Source organism: Vulpes lagopus, chromosome 2, assembly GCF_018345385.1.
Source record: "Vulpes lagopus strain Blue_001 chromosome 2, ASM1834538v1, whole genome shotgun sequence".
NCBI lineage: Eukaryota > Metazoa > Chordata > Mammalia > Carnivora > Canidae > Vulpes > Vulpes lagopus.
The window spans coordinates 65,409,228-65,427,154 of NC_054825.1; the positions used below are offsets into that span (position 1 = coordinate 65,409,228).

At 41.9% G+C, this 17,927-nt stretch overlaps 1 protein-coding gene across 1 annotated transcript in view; it reads left to right on the plus strand.

Moving 5' to 3' along the window:
* The first annotated feature begins 6,357 nt into the window (after positions 1–6,357).
* USP50 (ubiquitin specific peptidase 50) overlaps positions 6,358–17,927 on the plus strand; it is a 47,917-nt gene continuing 36,347 nt past the window's right edge. The window contains exons 1-6 of the mRNA XM_041731614.1: positions 6,358–6,435; positions 8,116–8,453; positions 8,732–8,927; positions 11,693–11,902; positions 12,957–13,099; positions 16,749–16,881. Coding sequence (XP_041587548.1) covers positions 6,358–6,435; positions 8,116–8,453; positions 8,732–8,927; positions 11,693–11,902; positions 12,957–13,099; positions 16,749–16,881 — 1,098 coding nt within the window. The remainder of the gene's footprint in view (positions 6,436–8,115; positions 8,454–8,731; positions 8,928–11,692; positions 11,903–12,956; positions 13,100–16,748; positions 16,882–17,927) is intronic.

The following is a 17,927-nucleotide window of genomic DNA, read 5'->3' on the forward strand; positions in this document are numbered from 1 at the left end:
AGGGAGAAGCAGGCTCCATGCCGGGAGCCCGACGCAGGACTCGATCCTGGGACCCCAGGATCGCACCCCAGGCCAAAGGCAGGCGCTAAACTGCTGAGCCACCCAGGAATCCCCTGGGAGAAAATTTTTGCAAGTAATATATCTGATAAAGGACTTTATAAAGAGCTTAATTAAATAATGAAGAGACATCCCAATTTAAAACTGGGCAAAGGATGTGAACAGACATTTCTCCAAAAACATGAGAGCTCAATAAACACATGAAAAGAGTCTACATCATTAGCCATCAGGGAAATTAAAATCAAAACTACAATGGGGAGCCTAGGCTGCTCAGCGGTTGAGCGTCTGCCTTTGGTTCAGGGCGTGATCCTCAGTCCGGGATCGAGTCCCACATCAGGAGCCTGCGTCTCCCTCTGCTTGTGTCTCCGTCTCTCTCTGTGTCTCTCATGAATAAATAACTAAAATCTTAAAAAAAAAAAAAGCTACAATGAACTGCCACTTCACACTCACTAAGATGGCTAGAATAAAGATATGATAGGTGGGGTAGCCCCAGTGGCTTAGCGGTTTAGCGCCGCCTTCCGCCCAGGGTGTGATCCTGGAGACCGGGATAGAGTCCTGCATCGGGCTCCCTGCATGGAGCCTGCTTCTCCCTCTGCCTGTGTCTCTGCCTCTCTCATTCGCTGTGTCTCTAATAAATAAATAAAATCTTAAAAAAAAAAAAAGATATGATAGGTGTTGGCAAGGATATGGAGAAATTGGAATGCTCATATATTGCAGGTGGGCATTTAAGTAGTGTTACAACTTTGATAAACAGTCTGGCAGTTTCTCAAAAGGTTAAATATTAAGAGTTACCATATGACAACAATTTTCCCCCAAGTGTATACACAAGAAAATGAAAATATGTCTACACAAAACCTTGTGCATGAATGTTCATAACAGCATTTTTGATAATAGCCAAAAATAATACCCAAAAGTGAAATATGATAAATCCATATTATAGAATATTATCTGGCAATAAGAATGCTGAACTGATAAGTCGTACATATAAGGGCCTTTCGACTCTGTAGCTGTGTATATATACACTAATGCAAAGTGAAACTGGACAGACTTGAACTCCCATTCTTGCTCCTCCTCTTATTCCATGAATAACCAGCCAATTGAGCAAGCCTCTCTGATAATTCTGATCTCACATTGTTGTGAAGGTGCAGAGAGTTACGTACTCAGCACATAAAGGTACTCAAGTAATGGATTTGTTCATGCTGCCTTTCCTTGGGAATTCCAGTGAAGAGAGGAGTACATGATGGAGAACAGAACATTCTGAGAATAATTTTTCCCTTACAAAGAAGCCTCTTCTGTTAAGCAAAGTATGGTTGGAATATGAGCACATGCTTTTGAGATATGTGGATTGTATCATTTGCATGGAAGTGCTTAAGTCTGTTCCATTTTCATCTTTTGAAGGCACTTTTAAGATGCACTTTAAGAAAGACACCTGGGTGGCTCAGTGGTTGAGCATCTGCCTTCTGCTCAGGGCGTTATCCTGGAGTCTCAGGATCTAGTCCCACATTGGGCTCCCTGCAAGGAGCCTGCTTCTCCCTCTGCCTTTGTCTCTGCCTCTCTGTGTGTCTCTCATGGATAAATAAATAAAATCTAAAAAAATAAAATAAAATAAAAGATTCACTCTAAGAATGAAATTAGAAAAAGGGATGTAAAAAGTAATGTTGAGCACAAATGTAAAGCTAAAACATCAAGATAATTCAAATAAAGTAATGATAAGTGCTCAATCATAACACATGTAAGGGAGTCAAAACAATGTAAAATAAGAGTTGAAAGCACAGAATAAATCCAAGTGGTCAATAGATTGAAAGCTATACGAAGGTAAAGATTTGTATTTTATTCACTATTAAGCATCTAACACAGTGATTAACTTGAAGTAGATGCATAATAAATATTTTCTGGATTAATGAAAAAGATGCAACAACTATTTAGTAGGAGTTCCAGGTGCAAGACCTAGAAAGGAGGAAATAAAGTATGTTCTTCATGTCACAGTTTGGTAACTCTACAAATACATAGCAAAAAAATAAGTTTACAAAAAAAAATAAGTTTACAAAGGAAAAAAAAAAGCAGATTAACAAAAGAACTCTCACCTGTCCTCACGTATCCACGAAGCAAGAAAGCAACATTATTAGGAGAAAGGGAGGACTTCGAACCCAGCCATGTGATGTCATTCCCAGAAAGTTCATAATTTTCTTGGAAAATGTCAATCAAGGATATACTCAAGCAAAAAGAAGGATAGGATCTAAATAGGAAGACTTGAGATAAAAGTGGCAAGCAATATTCATAAAATACTTTCTGGCAAATATAAGTTGTATAAAATTTAAAAGTAAACTAGAATAAAACATTCTTAATGTTTTAGAAGAATCTTCTAAATCTTCTATTTCCCCTAAATAGAAATCTTCTATTTCCCCTTCTATTTCCTTCAAAATCTTCTATTTCCCCTAAATCTTCTAATCTTCTATTAGAAGAAGATTTAGGGGATGCCTCAGTGGCTCAGTGGCTGAGCGTCTGCCTTTGGCACAGGGCATGATCCTGGGATTCTGGGATCGAGTCCCACATCAGGCTCCCTGTGGGAAACCTGCTCCTCCCTCTGCCTATGTCTCTGCCTCTGTGTGTCTCTCATGAATAAATTAAAAAATAAGTAAATAAAATAAAAGACAATTCAGGGAAAGATGGTACTTAAGGACACTAACAGTCTCATCTATTTGGGTGAAGTTACAGATATTAACTGACCAAAAAGTACTTTTACCTATGGGTAACCCTTTCTATCCTGTCTCACTATGTGATCTCAAGGAACTAAATAAATTTTCACACAAGGTCATTATAAGCCATCTAGAGCTTAAAAACCAAATAGGCTGGGATAATAATGATATCCCTTGCCATTCAAACTTTGAACCCAAATAGATTAAGATAACAAGGGCTACTTGTATATTTGTTGAAATATTTATAGGGAACAATCCAAGAATATTAAAACGATGTACAGCTTCTAGACAAGAGTCTAAGGGGAGGGGAGTTTTTAAAAGGTAATCCATCAACGAAAGAAGCAAAAAATAACCAGATTCCTTTCTTCCTTTATCCATTCACAATTTGGTTTAAAAGACATTAATTATTTGAGACCAATTTAGACGGGCCTTGGATTGTCGCTGAGCAGCAATGACCTGGTGTGAGGTGTCAGAGAAGGAGGATAAGCATGAGGTGTGTGGAATATAATGGAGTGTGCGGGGAGTGGGGGCAGCAGGAGGGCAGCAGGGGGTTGATCAGATACGGAAACATACAGAAGATAACGAAGCTGTGACCCTGTAATAGCATGAGTACATCTAGCTTCTAGATCTCGGCTTCTAAATACTATTCTCCAAAAGGAACCAGGGCTCTTAGAGAAATGACTAACTTGCAGGACTGGGGCAGGTATGTCTAGAAGATCTTACTGCGCCAAAAGTAAGGAAGTGTTCAAGGAATGATGGAGACATTCAAACAGGCGCAGAAAACATCTTGAAGAGCCCTCTGCTGGCTAATCTGGAGACAATTTTTATATCAAAAATAAATGATGATAACATTGTAATCCATTGAATAAAGTAGGAATTCATGAATCCACACTGATTCGAAGAATAAACAAATAGGGAAAAGAAAAAACTTGTCTTTATAGGTTACCAGTTGATGAACGTAGGTGAAATAATGGCATTAGAAAGTCACCGTTTGGGGCAACCTGGGTGGCTCAGTGGTTTAGCGCTGCCTTCAGCCCAGGGTGTGATTCTGGAGACCCAGGATCAAGTCCCATGTCGGGCTCCGGCCCTTTGCATGGAGCCTGCTTCTCCCTCTGCCTGTGTGTCTGCCTCTGTGTGTGTGTGTGTGTGTGTGTGTGTGTGTGTGTGTCTCATGAATAAATAAATACAATCTTTAAAAAAGAAACACAAAGAAACAAACAAAAAGTATGCCTTTAGGGGCCCCTGGGTGGCTCAGTCGTTTAAGTGTTCAACTTCTGATTTCTAATTTATTTATTTATTTATTTATTTATTTATTTATTTATCTATTATATATATATATATATATATATATAGAGAGAGAGAGAGAGAGAGAGAGAGAGAGAGGCAGAGACATAGGCAGAGGGAGAAGTAGGCTCCATTGTAGGGAGCTCGAGAGGGACTCAATCCTGGGACTCTAGGATCACGCCCTGGGCCAAAGACAGGCGCTAAACCACTGAGCCACTCAGGGATCCCCTCAACTTGTGCTTTCCATTCAGGTCGTGATCTCAACCTACACATCAGGCTCTGTGCTATGTGTGTGGAGCCTGCTTAAAATTCTTTCTCTCGCGGATCCCTGGGTGGCGCAGCGGTTTGGCGCCTGCCTTTGGCCCAGGGCGCGATCCTGGAGACCCGGGATCGAATCCCACATCGGGCTCCCGGTGCATGGAGCCTGCTTCTCCCTCTGCCTGTGTCTCTGCGTCTCTCTCTCTCTCTCTCTGTGACTATCATAAATAAATAAAAATTAAAAAAAAAATTCTTTCTCTCTCCACCCCTCCCGCTTCACTCTCTCTGCCCCTCCCCCCTCAAGAATAGCAACAACAACAACAAAACTATGCCTTTAGCAAACATTATACTTACTGGAGAATTTTGTTTACAAAAAGATTTTATTTATTTATTCATGAGGGACACACAGAGAGAGGCAGAGACACAGGCAGAGGGAGAAGCAGGGTCCCTGTGGGGAGCCCGATGTGGGACTCAATCCCAGGATCCCAGGACCCCAGGATCACACCCTGAGCTGAAGAGAGATGCTCAACCACTGAGCCACCCAGGTGTGTCTTACTGGTGAATTATTCAAAGTTTTCCCTCTTAGTTCAGGAATGAGCTAGGAAGACTACTATCCTCACTTCTGTTCAACATTTTACTGGAGGTGCTAACTAGTTCAAAGGGTAAGAAATAAAAAGCATAAGGATTGGAAAGGAAAATAATAAGTGATTTTTTGGCAGATGAGTTGAATGTGTGTAGAAAATCCAAAGAACCTTTATAAAAATTAGAATTTGAGTTTAGAAAGGTCCCTGGATATAATATCAACATATGAATATGAGTTCTGTTTTTACCGATGAGCATCAATCATAATATGAAATTTTAGCAAGACTCTACTGATGAAGAAGAACTGAAGTATTTGGGAGAAGTTCACTGACTGAGCAGAATCACCACTGAGGGGACTTCATGAAGCCCCTTTGTAAATAGACCACAAGTATAAAATAGCTGTAAGACTAGCACCTCTAGTTGCCAGGATCCCTCATATAGGCATCAAAGAATGATCTTTCTTAATGTTTTTTGTGGAGCATGAACATAAATACATTTGGAAATAAACGGGGTGCACGCCGTAGATGGACTCTTCAGAACCTTGCTTTTTTGGCTCACCAGTAATATATCTTGGAGATAAATCCATATTAAAATCATATTTTCTACATTCTTGTTTTTCTGAAAGTTTTGGTTTGAGATAATTTCAAACTTAGAGAAGAATTGCAAGAATTGTACAAAGGGCTCCAGTTTACCATCACCCAGATTCACCCATTGCTGCCATCTGGCTACATTTGCTTCATCTTTGCTTTGTCACTTTATCCCCTTCCCTCCTTTCCTCATGTGTGTCTGTGTCTCTGTGCGTTTCTCTGAACCATTTCAGAGCAGTTTGCACATATCAGGCTTCTTTACCCCTAAAATCCCTCAGTGTGTATTTCCTAGGAACAAGGACATTTTCTTTCATAAACAGGATATCATCTTATAAAATTCAGAAGATGCAACATTGATACAAAACTATTCACATATAATCCTATTCAGATTTTATCTATTGTTCCAATAATGTCCTTTTATAGCAATTTCTTTCCTGATCCAGGATCCTAGCCAGGATTGAATATTTTAAGTGTCTTGTTTCTCCAGTTTGTTTTTTTCTTGAGAGACGGAGAGAAAGAGAGCATGCAAGTGCTCACACAAGTGTGGGATGGGGAGAGGCAGAGGGAGAGGGAAAGAAAGAATCTCAAGCAGGCTTCACGCTCAGCATAGAGCCTGATGCAGGGCTCAATCTCAGGACCCTGAGATGGTGACTTGAGCCAGGTGCTCAGTCAACTGAACCACCCCTCCAGTTTATCTTTTAATCTGAAATGATTCTCAGCCTTCTTTATCTTTCCTGACATTTATATTTTTGAAGAGTTTCTTCTTTTATAACCTCGTTTATTTTACTTACTGCAGAGCTGGGAAAAGAGAAATTGGATTGGCTCTAATGGTGTGTGTGTGTGTGTGTGTGTGTGTGTGTGTCTACACTCTCTTTGGACTATAGTTGGTGACCATGAAGAGAAAGACTACAGTCTATTCCAATGCTATGCATTTTTCAAAGCAGCAAAATCCAACTGCCTCCCATCCCAGAGTGAGAAATATTCCCTTGGGATCCTAGGAGTTGGATAGTCCCTGGGAGTAGGGATGGGTGCCCAAAGGGGGCAGGGTTGCCATAGTGGACTATGCGGAGGTAAATCTTCTGTGTAGGTGTGTGATATATATATATATATATATATATATATATACATATATATATGTATATACATATATATGTGATATATATACATATTTATATTCAAGAGAAACTGAGTGATGGAGGAAGAGAGGTTATATGTTCAGTTTATTCTCTGAAATCTAATGTTTTTTTTAGAAGGGGGTTGGAGATAAACAGAGGGAGAGGGAGAGAGAGAATCTTAAGCAGCCTCATGTCCAAGCAATGCAGGGCTGGATCTCACAACCCTGAGATCATGACCTGAGCCGAAACCAAGAGTCAGATACTTAAATGACTGAGCCACCCAGGCACCCCTGAAATCTAATACTTTTATGGTTTTTAAGCAGCCAAGTTATGGTATCTCGTGGCAACATGCTAGAATCTTGAGGATGAATGGAAATGATTATGATGCATGGGAAATCCAAGTTGGAATGTACCTGAAGTATATTTAAAAATCAGTTTGCAGCTACTGAAAGGGGAGAGAACCATATAGTTTATTACAAACATAAAGAGCCAAGGTAACAGGCTTTGAGAAATGAAGTTAAAAGGATTAAATGTAGCTCCTGAGTAGAAGTCCAACGTGGTTTCACTAAAATGACTTCGCAGCGGCCCCTCCCTGCAGATGACTTCAGCATCTACTACGTCCTGTGAGCCACTCTCTACTATACCTTTTATAAGATGTTCAGTTGGGCGGTGGAGGATACCATATCAAAGGAGTGGGGGGTACATGCCACATTTGGAAGGGTTCCCTCAGGTTTGACCCAGTGGGGGTCCCCCGAAGAGAAGGGAAGATGCCATATATATATGTGTGTGTATACACACACACTGTTAGTTATTACGTGATATATAAATGCAAATAACTCAGTAGGTAGGTACGTAGGTAGGTATTCCTTCTCTCCACATTCCACTGTACATATATATGTACGTATTTTATATATATATATAATAGGCAAACAACAAAACCCATTTAAATATAGTTCCTCTGTAAAACAAGATTCAAAAATAATTATACCTACCCCATAGAATTGTTGAATTATTTTAAGATTTTATTTATTTATTCATGAGAGACACAGAGAGAGAGAGGCAGAGACACAGGCAGAGGGAGAAGCAGGCTCCGTGCAGGGAGCCTCATGCAGGCCTCGGTCCCAGGACCCCGGGATCACAACCTGAGCCCACGGCAGCCGCTCAACCACCGAGTCACTCGGTGCCCCTTGTGGAAAGAATTAAATGGGGCTGTGAGATGGAGCTTTGCCCCAGCTTCACACTCAGCCGGGAAGCTGCTAGAAGATTCTCTCTCTCTCTCTCTGCCCCTCCCTCTACTCTGGCACATGCTCTCACCCAAAATAAATAAACAAAACCAAACCAAAAAGAAAAGGGACTATAAATGTGGAAGGAATGAATTAAGACGTAGTGGTCTTCAAGTGTGCTGGAAGTGACCAGCAGCCCCACTAGACGGCTATGTGTATGTGTACCTACGCGTCTATGTTCATCTCACGACCCCTGAAGAAACTCTGGCTTCTGCTTAGAGGGCGGCAGGCGCCACTCGGAGTTCGGGAATAGGTCGCGCGGGTCAGACCCGGAGCGGGCGGGCGCCTCGGTCCTGGCGGGGAGAGCGCGCGGGGTCCGAGCGCTCCGCCCCGGCCGCCCTCCGTCGGCGGGTCCCTCACGACGCGTTCCCTTCTTTGCCCGCCGCGCCTGCGCAGCGCCGAGTGCGCGGATCACCCAGGCGCCCCTGCGCTGGCCGAGCTGCGTGCGAGCCCGCCGCGCTGCCAGGGGGTGACGGGCCTGCGCAACCTGGGCAACACGTGCTACATGAACGCCATCTTGCAGTGTCTGTGCAGCGTGCCGCCGCTGGTGGAGTACTTCGTCTCCGGGAAGTACATCACGGCTCTGCAAAAGTAAGGCCGGCTGGGTTCCCTGCGGCCCAGCCCCCACCCCCAGCGCCCCCACCCCGGCCCCGACCTCCCAGGTGAGCTTGGGGAGGGAGCCCCCTCGACCCCGCCTCAGGCCGAGCGAGAGCCCCAGAGCCCCAGGCGCCACTTCCAGAGCGAAGAACCACGCGGGGAGCTCGGCCAACAGACGGGCGTGGGTTTGGGTGTGCTGCCGCCTGCTTGAGCTCGCAGGTGCCTTCCTTTCCACGAAGTCGGCCGGAAACATTCTCTGCCCCTCTTCCAAGGGATTGCCGTGAGGTGGCCACTGCTTTCGCCTATGTGATGACAGACATGTGGCTTGGGGACTCAGAATGTGTCTCCCCAGAAATATTTCGGTCAGCCCTTGGCAGCCTCTACCCAGCGTTTATGAAAAAGACACAACAGGATGCTCAGGAATTCTTGATTTATGTCCTGAATGAACTTCATGAAGCTCTGAAAAAAGTGAGTAGGATTAATGGCCTTGAAATAAGATAGACCTTCGGCTCTGTCAGCAACTTTTACCTTTCTTTCTTTCTTTCTTTCTTTCTTTCTTTCTTTCTTTCTTTCCTTTCCTTTCCTTTCCTTTCTTTTCTTTTCTTTTCTTTTCTTTTCTTTTCTTCTTTCTTTCTTTTCTTTCTTTTTCTTCCTTTTCTTTCGATTTTATTTATTTATTCATGAGAGACACACAGAGAGAGGCAGAGGCAGAGGGAGAAGCAGGCTCCATGCAGGGAGCCCGACATGGGGCTCGATCCCGGGTCTCCAGGATCAGGCCCTGGGCCGAAGGCGGTGCTAAACTGCGGAGCCACCAGGGCTGCCCCAACTTTTACTTTTCATTCTTTCATCTGTTCTGTCAGTATTGCCCACTCTGTGCAGAGCACAGGTGCTGGGGGGTACCGTGGGGCACATTTAAGTCACTATTTGTTTTTGTTATAAAGATTTTATTTATGTATTCATGAGCAGAGGGAGAAGCAGGCTCCATGCAGGGAGTCCGATGCAGGACTCGATCCCGAGACTCCAGGGTCATGCTGAAGGCAAACACTCAACCGCTGAGCCACCCAGGTGTCCCTCAAGTCACTATTTGAATTGGTCTGTATTTACCAAGCTTAGCTCATCTTCAGAATCATCCGAGAAGAGTTTTACAACACAAATTCTAAGACCCTCACTCCCATGTTACTGAACTAGAATGTCCTGGGCTGTCCCTTGGGAAAGCTCACGTGGTGTTTCCAGTGATCAACAGGTGTGGGAAACACTAATCTCTTCCCTTTGCAAATAACATCTGCACAGACTAGTTGTTTTTTAAGTGAAAATCACATATTTTTAAATAAAAATATACTCCTCGGGATCCCTGGGTGGCGCAGCCGTTTGGCGCCTGCCTTTGGCCCAGGGCGCGATCCTGGAGACCCGGGATCAAATCCCACATCAGGCTCCCGGTGCATGGAGCCTGCTTCTCCCTCCGCCTGTGTCTCTGCCTCTCTCTCTCTGTGACTATCATAAATAAATAAAAAAAAAAAAATTAAAAAAAAAATATACTCCTCATGAGATAATAACATATAGAACTTTACAACCTAAAATACATGTTCATGGCAACTACAGACCCAAGAAAATAGGAAGCTCCGGGTTAAGGGACAGACCTCAATACTGCGAAGTTTCATCTTCGTGCTAAACATTCTGAACTTGAGTTCTTCACTGGATCAGGACATAACACTTAATAAAACATGAGATTGCCATTTAGGAAGGGTGTTACTTTTCTTTGTAAGACTCGTTGCCTTCAGTATTGATCTGAGACACATACTCACCAAAAAGAGATCCGTGGTTTTATGTAGTGTCGCTGTGCCGACGTTAGCTTACCTTATACTTACCATCAGGAAATATTTCAGTAAATGATGCAGATGAGAGGCATTGATGACTCTCATCCCTGATCCTCAGATTTCATTTTCCATTCCTGTGATTCCATTTTTCGTTTTTACTGATAAGATATTCATGGCAGCACTTTTTTTTTTTTTTAAGCCGGAAGTTAGGTTGGTGGCCAGTAAAATCACTTAGGTCTTCATATGCACCCAATCTGAAATAAACAGCATTCTCATTCCCAAGACTAAAGTTGGCATTAGGGCCATCAAGTTACCATCAGGTGGAAAACCTCGGTAATAGGGCATGACGAAAGAAGCAAGGCGAAGGGTAGCAGTGAGCACAGCTCCAAAGTGGAGCTGTCTGTGGAGCTGTCTTTTGAATGTCTAGTGAGGCTGTTCAACCACTGAAAAGCACCAAACTGCTCCCAGAAAGGGTATTCCTCAATATGAGCTAGATCAAATCAGGCTACAAGGCTAAATTGAGCTGCCTTAGCAATTTAAGATTTGCTCTTTTAAAGACTTTTTTTTTAAGATTTTATTTATTTATTCATGAGAGATACACAGAGAGGGCAGAGACATAGGCAGAGGGAGAAGCAGGCTCCCTGCGGGGAGCCCAGTGTGGGCCTCAATCCCAGGACCCCGGGACCACAACCCGAGTCAAAGGCAGACGCCCAACCACTGAGCCACTGAGGTGCCCCCAAAAAGTGTTTTCTAACAATAGAAGTAGAAGATGCTAAATCTGAAGGGGCTGGAGGGAGGACAGATTTCATTTATCTCCTCCATCAGTTTGCACGACTGAAAGCTAGTTCAAAAGCTTACTTGTCCTCTTCCCAAGAAGAACTGCCTCTAGGACCCTGTATCATATGATCATAAGCTCTCTGCTTCTGGGCACGGACATGTGTTTTACCAGCCTTAGTGTGTCATCATTCTTCAGCTTTGCTTAAGGAGGAAAATAACTGAATTATCAGAAATCAATCCTAATATATACTTTTCTTAAAAAGGGATTTACTTATTTAGAGAGAGAGAGAGCACAAGGAGGGCAGAGAATCTTAAGCTGACTCCCTGATGGGCTCAGAGCTCCATGCAAGGCTGGCTGGGGAGCCTCACTGGAGCTCCACACAGGGCTCAATCTCAAAGCCCTGGGATCATGACCTGAGCGGAAATCAAGAGCCCAACACTCAACTGACTGAGCCACCCAGTTGCCCCACATAACATGTACACTTAAGAAGATCTTACCTATGTATTGTCTGAATCCAAAATTAATTGGTTTCTGGTAGCAGGGTATCATTCTGATCGAAAAAAAAAAATCAAGTCATTCTGTTAAAAGCTTTCTTTTGATAACCAATAGTTGATTCGGGGCCAATTTGTTCCTTGATTCAGTACCATCGAAAAAGATCATATGAAAAAGGATCTGTTCCCAGATGCTGCAGGAAGGTGATTGCCAATGAGTCCTCCATCATCACACAGCTGTTTGAAGGGCAGCTCAACTACAGCATCATGTGTTTGAAGTGTGAGAACTGTACCTACAAGAATGAAGTCTTCACCGTCCTCTCTCTCCCCATTCCATCCGAATATGAGTGCTCTCTTCAGGTAGGGATTCTTGCTCTTGGATACCATCTCAGGGCTGCTTCCTACATTGTCTATTATGAGGAGGCTGCTCTATAACTTAAAACAAATTGGAAGCCCATGATGACTATATTTTGTAGAAAAGCAACGTATAGTCAAAAGTTACTGTGAATTCAGTTGTATTTCTAAATGTAATCGTTAAAACAGCCTCACTGTAAAATTTAAATGACTGGTGGGATTTGTTCATTCTATTTAAGATGGCCTGGTGCATACAGGGAATTTACCTCTTGAATTTTCCTCACCATAATACCAAAAATTAATCTGTAAATCCAGGTATCGGTAGAAGGCAGGGAGCAATAAGTATCCTTGAAGAATAATACATATTTATATTTTTCTACCTAAATTGTGAAGACACATCAGCTGCTATAAGTTTTCCCATACCAGAATTGGAGAACAGAATCCTACTACTTATGTAGAAGTAGGCTTAATTCTCAGATGGAATTGCTGAAGATGATTGGAAACAAAATCCAAAGACACTAAATGAGGCACTGGCATGTGTACTGAAACACAGTCTGCACTCATCTTTCTCTTTAGGTTAATGGTTTGCAGAGAGGGGGGCTGGCTACATTCAGGATGGCTTCTGGGGGCATGGGATCAAGTTCTGTTCTGCTGTCTTCATTTTGGGTCACCTCAAAACACGGGACACGGTCGTTTTCAGTTTCTGGATCACTTTTGTGATGAGACAAATAACCTAAAACAGCTGCCTGACTTGGTTAGTCGAAACTGCACAGTCAGTATTATTCTGAAATAAACCAGAAATGTTAAAATGCTGATCCAGAGATTGGAAGTGAGATGGGCACTTGGATCCATTTCAGTAACTAAGTGAGAGAGCCGCACCTCCTTTTGTCAGGTAGGTTTTAAACCTGTCCAACAGCTCGTGACACAGGGCCTCCTGGATGTGTTGACTTTGGGGAAAGCACTGAAGAGCACATTTCCACAGCTGTTGCAAAGTGCTACTGTAAACAGGCTGGGCTGCAGTTGATCCAAAGTAGTCCCAAATGCTTTTTTACCTCCATAGGACTGTCTCCAGTGTTTTTTTCAACAAGACACACTGACCTGGAATAACCAAATTCACTGTTCTTTCTGTGAAACCAAGCAAGAAACAGCTGTAAGGGCCAGTATTTCCAAAGCACCAAAAATAATTATCTTTCATTTAAAAAGGTATGGATTTTGATGTTTTCTGAGATTTTTTAATGGCTTTCTTGAGATATAATTCACAGATTGTGCAGTTCACCCATTTAAAGTGTACAATTCAGGGGCGCCGGGGTGGCTCAGTTGGGTAAGTGTCTGATTCTTGGTTTCCACTCATGTCTTGATGTCAGGATTGCGAGACTGAGCTCTTGTTTCGGGCTCTGAGCTCACTGAGGAGTCTGCTTGAGAGTCTCTCTCCCTCTCCTTCTGCCCCTGCTGCTTGTACACATGCTCTCTCTAAAAGAAAGACCTTAAAGTACAGTGTACACTTCAATGGTATTCAGTATATTACATTAGTTTTTAAAAATTTGTGATAAAACACAGGTAACATAAAATCCATGCTTTTAACCTTTTTATTGAACTCTAACAGTCTTTCTTTCTTTCTTTCTTTCTTTCTTTCTTTCTCTCTCTCTCTCTCTCTCCTCTCTCTCTCTCTCTTTCTTTCTTTTTTTCTTTCTTTCTCTCTTTCTTTTTCTTTTCTTTTCTTTTCTTTTCTTTCTTTCTTTCTTTCTTTCTTTCTTTCTTTCTTTCTTTCTTTCTTTCTTTCTTCTTTCTTTTCTTTCTTTCTTTCCTCCACCTCCCTCTTCTTCCCTTCATCCCTTCCATTTTATTAGCTGAATTCTGAAATAAGAAGCAAACACCATGGCATTTCCTGCTTAAGTACTTCAGCGTATATCACCTGAGAACGAGGACATTCTTTGACATAATTACAACACCATTATCATGCTCAAGAAATGTAACAGTGATTTCCCATCACCTAACATACAATCTATATCTAAATTTTTCATGTCCAAAATGCCTTTTGTAACTTCTAATCCAGCATCCAGTCCAGGGTCATATACTGCACGTGGCTGTTTCTTTATTTTTTCTAAAGATTTTATTTATTTGAGAGAAAGAGCACAAGCAGGGGCAGGGGGAGAGGGAGAAGCAGGTTCCCTACTCAGCAGGGAGCCCTATGTGGGGCTTGATCCCAGGACTCTGGGATCATGACCTGAGCTGAAGGCAGACACTTAACCAACAGAGTCAGCCAGGTACTCCTGGCTGTTTTTTTAATCTCTTAATCTAGGATAATCCTTCCACCTTTTTATATATTTAAACTTTTTTTTTCTCATTAAAAAAGTCCTTGGTGGGGATCCCTGGGTGGCTCAGCGGTTCAGCGCCTGCCTTTGGCCCGGGGCATGGTCCTGGAGTCCCAGGATCAAGTCCCGCATCGGGCTCCCGGCATGGAGCCTGCTTCTCCCTCTGCCTGTGTCTCTGCCTCTCTCTCTCTCTCTTTCATGAATAAATAAAATCTTTTAAAAAAAGTCCTTGGGGAGTCCATTGTTTATATTATATGCCCCATTCTGTATTTATCTAATTGCTTCCCCATGGTGAGATTCAGGATAAACTTTTTTTTTTAGTGGAAATGCAGACTAGGTGATGTTCTGTATTTGTCACCACATTATATCAGGAGGCACATCATAAAAGTTTGTCCCACTCTTGGTGATGTTAAGTTTGATGCCATAGTTAAGATAGTGACTAGAAGATCCCACCATTTATAAGTATAGTTTCCCCTCTATAATTAACATGAATCTGGATTTAAAAAAAAAATTATTTATTCATGAGAGACAGAGGCAGAGACAGAGGCAGAGAGAGAAGCAGGCTCCCTGTGAAGAACCTTTTTTTTTTTTTTTTTCCCTGTGAGGAACCTTATTCAGGACTCAATCCCAGGACCCCAAGATCATGACCTGAGCCAATGATGCTCAACCACTGAGCCACCCAGGTGCCCCAACTCATGGATATTTTAAAAATTAATGTGCCTAATATCCATTACTATCATCATCCTTCTTTATGCTTAAATTGCTCAAAATTGGCCAGTGGGAACCCCTTTAAGCCTGCTTCTCTGAGCCCATTAGTTAGTTAATACAGATTTATTAAAGTATAATTGCAAGTATAAAATGTATCCTTTTTTTAAGTGTGTAGTCCTATGAATTTTGACAAATGCATGGTCGTGTAGCCAGCAGAGCCAACATAGAACTCTGTCCATCACCCCAAAAAGTTTTCTCATGCTTTCTCATCATCCACCCCTTCTCCCACACTCAGTCCCTGGAAAGGTTTGATCTGATTTCCTGTCTTTATAGTTCTGCCTTTCCCAGAATATCCTTTTTTAAAAAAAAAATTTTTTTTATTATTTATTTATGATAGTCATACAGAGAGAGAGAGAGAGAGAGGCAGAGACACAGGCAGAGGGAGAAGCAGGCTCCACGCACTGGGAGCCCAACGTGGGATTTGATCCCGGGTCTCCAGGATCGCGCCCTGGGCCAAAGGCAGGCGCCAAACCGCTGCACCACCCAGGGATCCCCTGAATATCCTATGTTATGTATGCCATGTGCAGTTTTTTTTGTTTTGTTTTTAGTTTGGCTTCTTTCACTTAGCATACTGTTTCTGAGATTAATTCATGTTGTTAGTGAGTTACTGGTTCTTTCCTTTTTATTGCTATGTAGTATTCCTTTTCATGAATATACCACTCTTATGGGTGTTTGTTTTTTTTTTTTTAATTAAGTAGGCTCCACACCCATTGTGAGGCTTGAACTCATGACCCTGGCATCAGAGGTTGCATGGATTACCAACTGAGCCAGCCAGGCACTCCTTATACCACAATTGTTTATCCATTCATGAGTTGATGAATATTTGGGTTGATTCCAATTTGTGGCAGATATGAATTCAGCTGCTATAAACATTAGCATATAGGTTTTTATGTGGGTATAAATCTTCGTTTCTTTTGCTATGATATGTAGGCACAGGATTGTTGGGTCAGATGGTAGGTCCTCCCTTAGTTTTTGCAAACAAGGTGTCTTGCTGAAAGCATGAGGATATCTCAGGTTTACACAGTAATTTCCCTGCCCCAGACCTAAATCAGCCATTCAGCCATTTTTCCAAAATGAACTTTTTTACTTAATTTATTTATTTAGAGGGGGACAAGAGGAGCAGAGGGAGAGAGAGAGAATCTTACACAGGTTCCATGCCCAGCTCAGAGCCCAATGTAGGGCTTGATCTCCTGACCCTGAGATCACCATCTGAGCAGAAATCAAGAGTTGGGTGCCTAACTGAGCCACCCAGGCACCATCATAATTTATTTTTTAAAAAGCTCCAGGGTGATTCTGATAGGAATTCAGATTTTGGAATTGTTGATCTATATAACAAATAGAGAATGGGACAAGATTTTTGGAAAATTTTATCTTTTTAAAGATATATAAAAACCTGAGAGTTGGAAAATGAGACACTGCTGAAACGACACATGCTAAAGTCAAGATAAGGAAAAGCTGAGTCAGTCAATGTGTTTTCTACTCCTTGATGCCAAACCTGGCTTTGTCCCCATCTTCTCCTCTCCCTGGATTGACTCTGTACTGTCTCACCTCCTGACTCACACCTCTGGCATAACCAGTCTCAGTTCAGCTGACACATGTGGATGTGGAGATTATAAATACACATAGATAAGAAAAAAATTTATGTACAGGTCTGTGCCAAATTATTTTTCCAAGAAATTATTTTTAACTGTATTGGAATTTATCAAGGTATGTAGACTTCATGAATGGTTTACAAACTTACTTTATGTTTCGTACATTTATTCTCTCTCCAGATTTGACATTCTGGGTACAATGAAAAGGAAACTGAGAACAGATATTCATTACCCACTCACCAACTTGGACCTTACTCCTTATATTTGTCCAGTTTTTCGGAAACACCCTAAATACAATCTCTGTGCAGTGGTGGTGAGTAAAATACTAAAATAATTTAAAATAGCACAAGTTTAAAGAAAACTGTAGCATTATATACTTTGAATGCCTAGTCTCATCTTTCCCTCACTTCCCCTATATTCTTCTTTTTAAAGCAAAATATATAGCCTGGAACTTTCCGTGTTGACTTCAAACAGTAGAATAATAGAAGAATAAAATGTCCTATCCACTGCCTCCTTACTCATTGGCTCTATCAGATCTGGGAGCATTTGCAAAGTGGGCCACAGGAACAGCAGAAATTAGTGTCAAAGCTTTATGTTGTATGTTCATGAGCCACTCTATGGCCAAAGCCCTCAGACACACTGCACAGGACAGTCCCAGAGTTGCTGCCTATGTGCATCCAGTCCCCAGGAGACTCTGCGTGTTCCCTTTGGCTTTAAGTCAATCATCATTACTGAGGATTCCCTAAAGGAAAGAAAGCATGGGATATAACTCAGACCAAATCATCCAGAATTTCCCACAATGTCAAAAAGCCCCAAGCACCAAGCCATTCTTCAGTTTCTATTCTGGATCACATGTTAACAGTCTTTAGAACCTGAGGTCCAGGGGGATGCACAGAAGTATGCTTCACCAGGTTCTCTGATACACCAAAATCTCATTTGCCTATTCAGCATGTTGAATTAATATGGTGCTCAATGTTAGTCCTACTCTTTAACCTCTTTCACATCTCAAAACCATACCTTCAAAGTTTAAAAAATGATTGTTCTTTATTTTTTCTTTTTACTTCAAGCCTGACATTTTCCTTCTTTGTCATTTATCCTGCCCTCACAGGAGCTTTTCCTTCTGTCACTTCCCTACTGGAGATCTAAAGTGACATCTTCTTTATCATATCAAATATAGACTCTACTGTGAATTCCAAAATGACACAGGAACTGCCTCTGCTGTATTTCACTGTTCACATTTCTTGTGATAAGTGTTTTTTCTTTAAGAAAACCCAAAAGATAGCTGAATTAAAAAAAAAGAGAGTACATATAATTACTACATTATGAGAAGGTACACATTTGTGTAAAGAGTTATCCCAA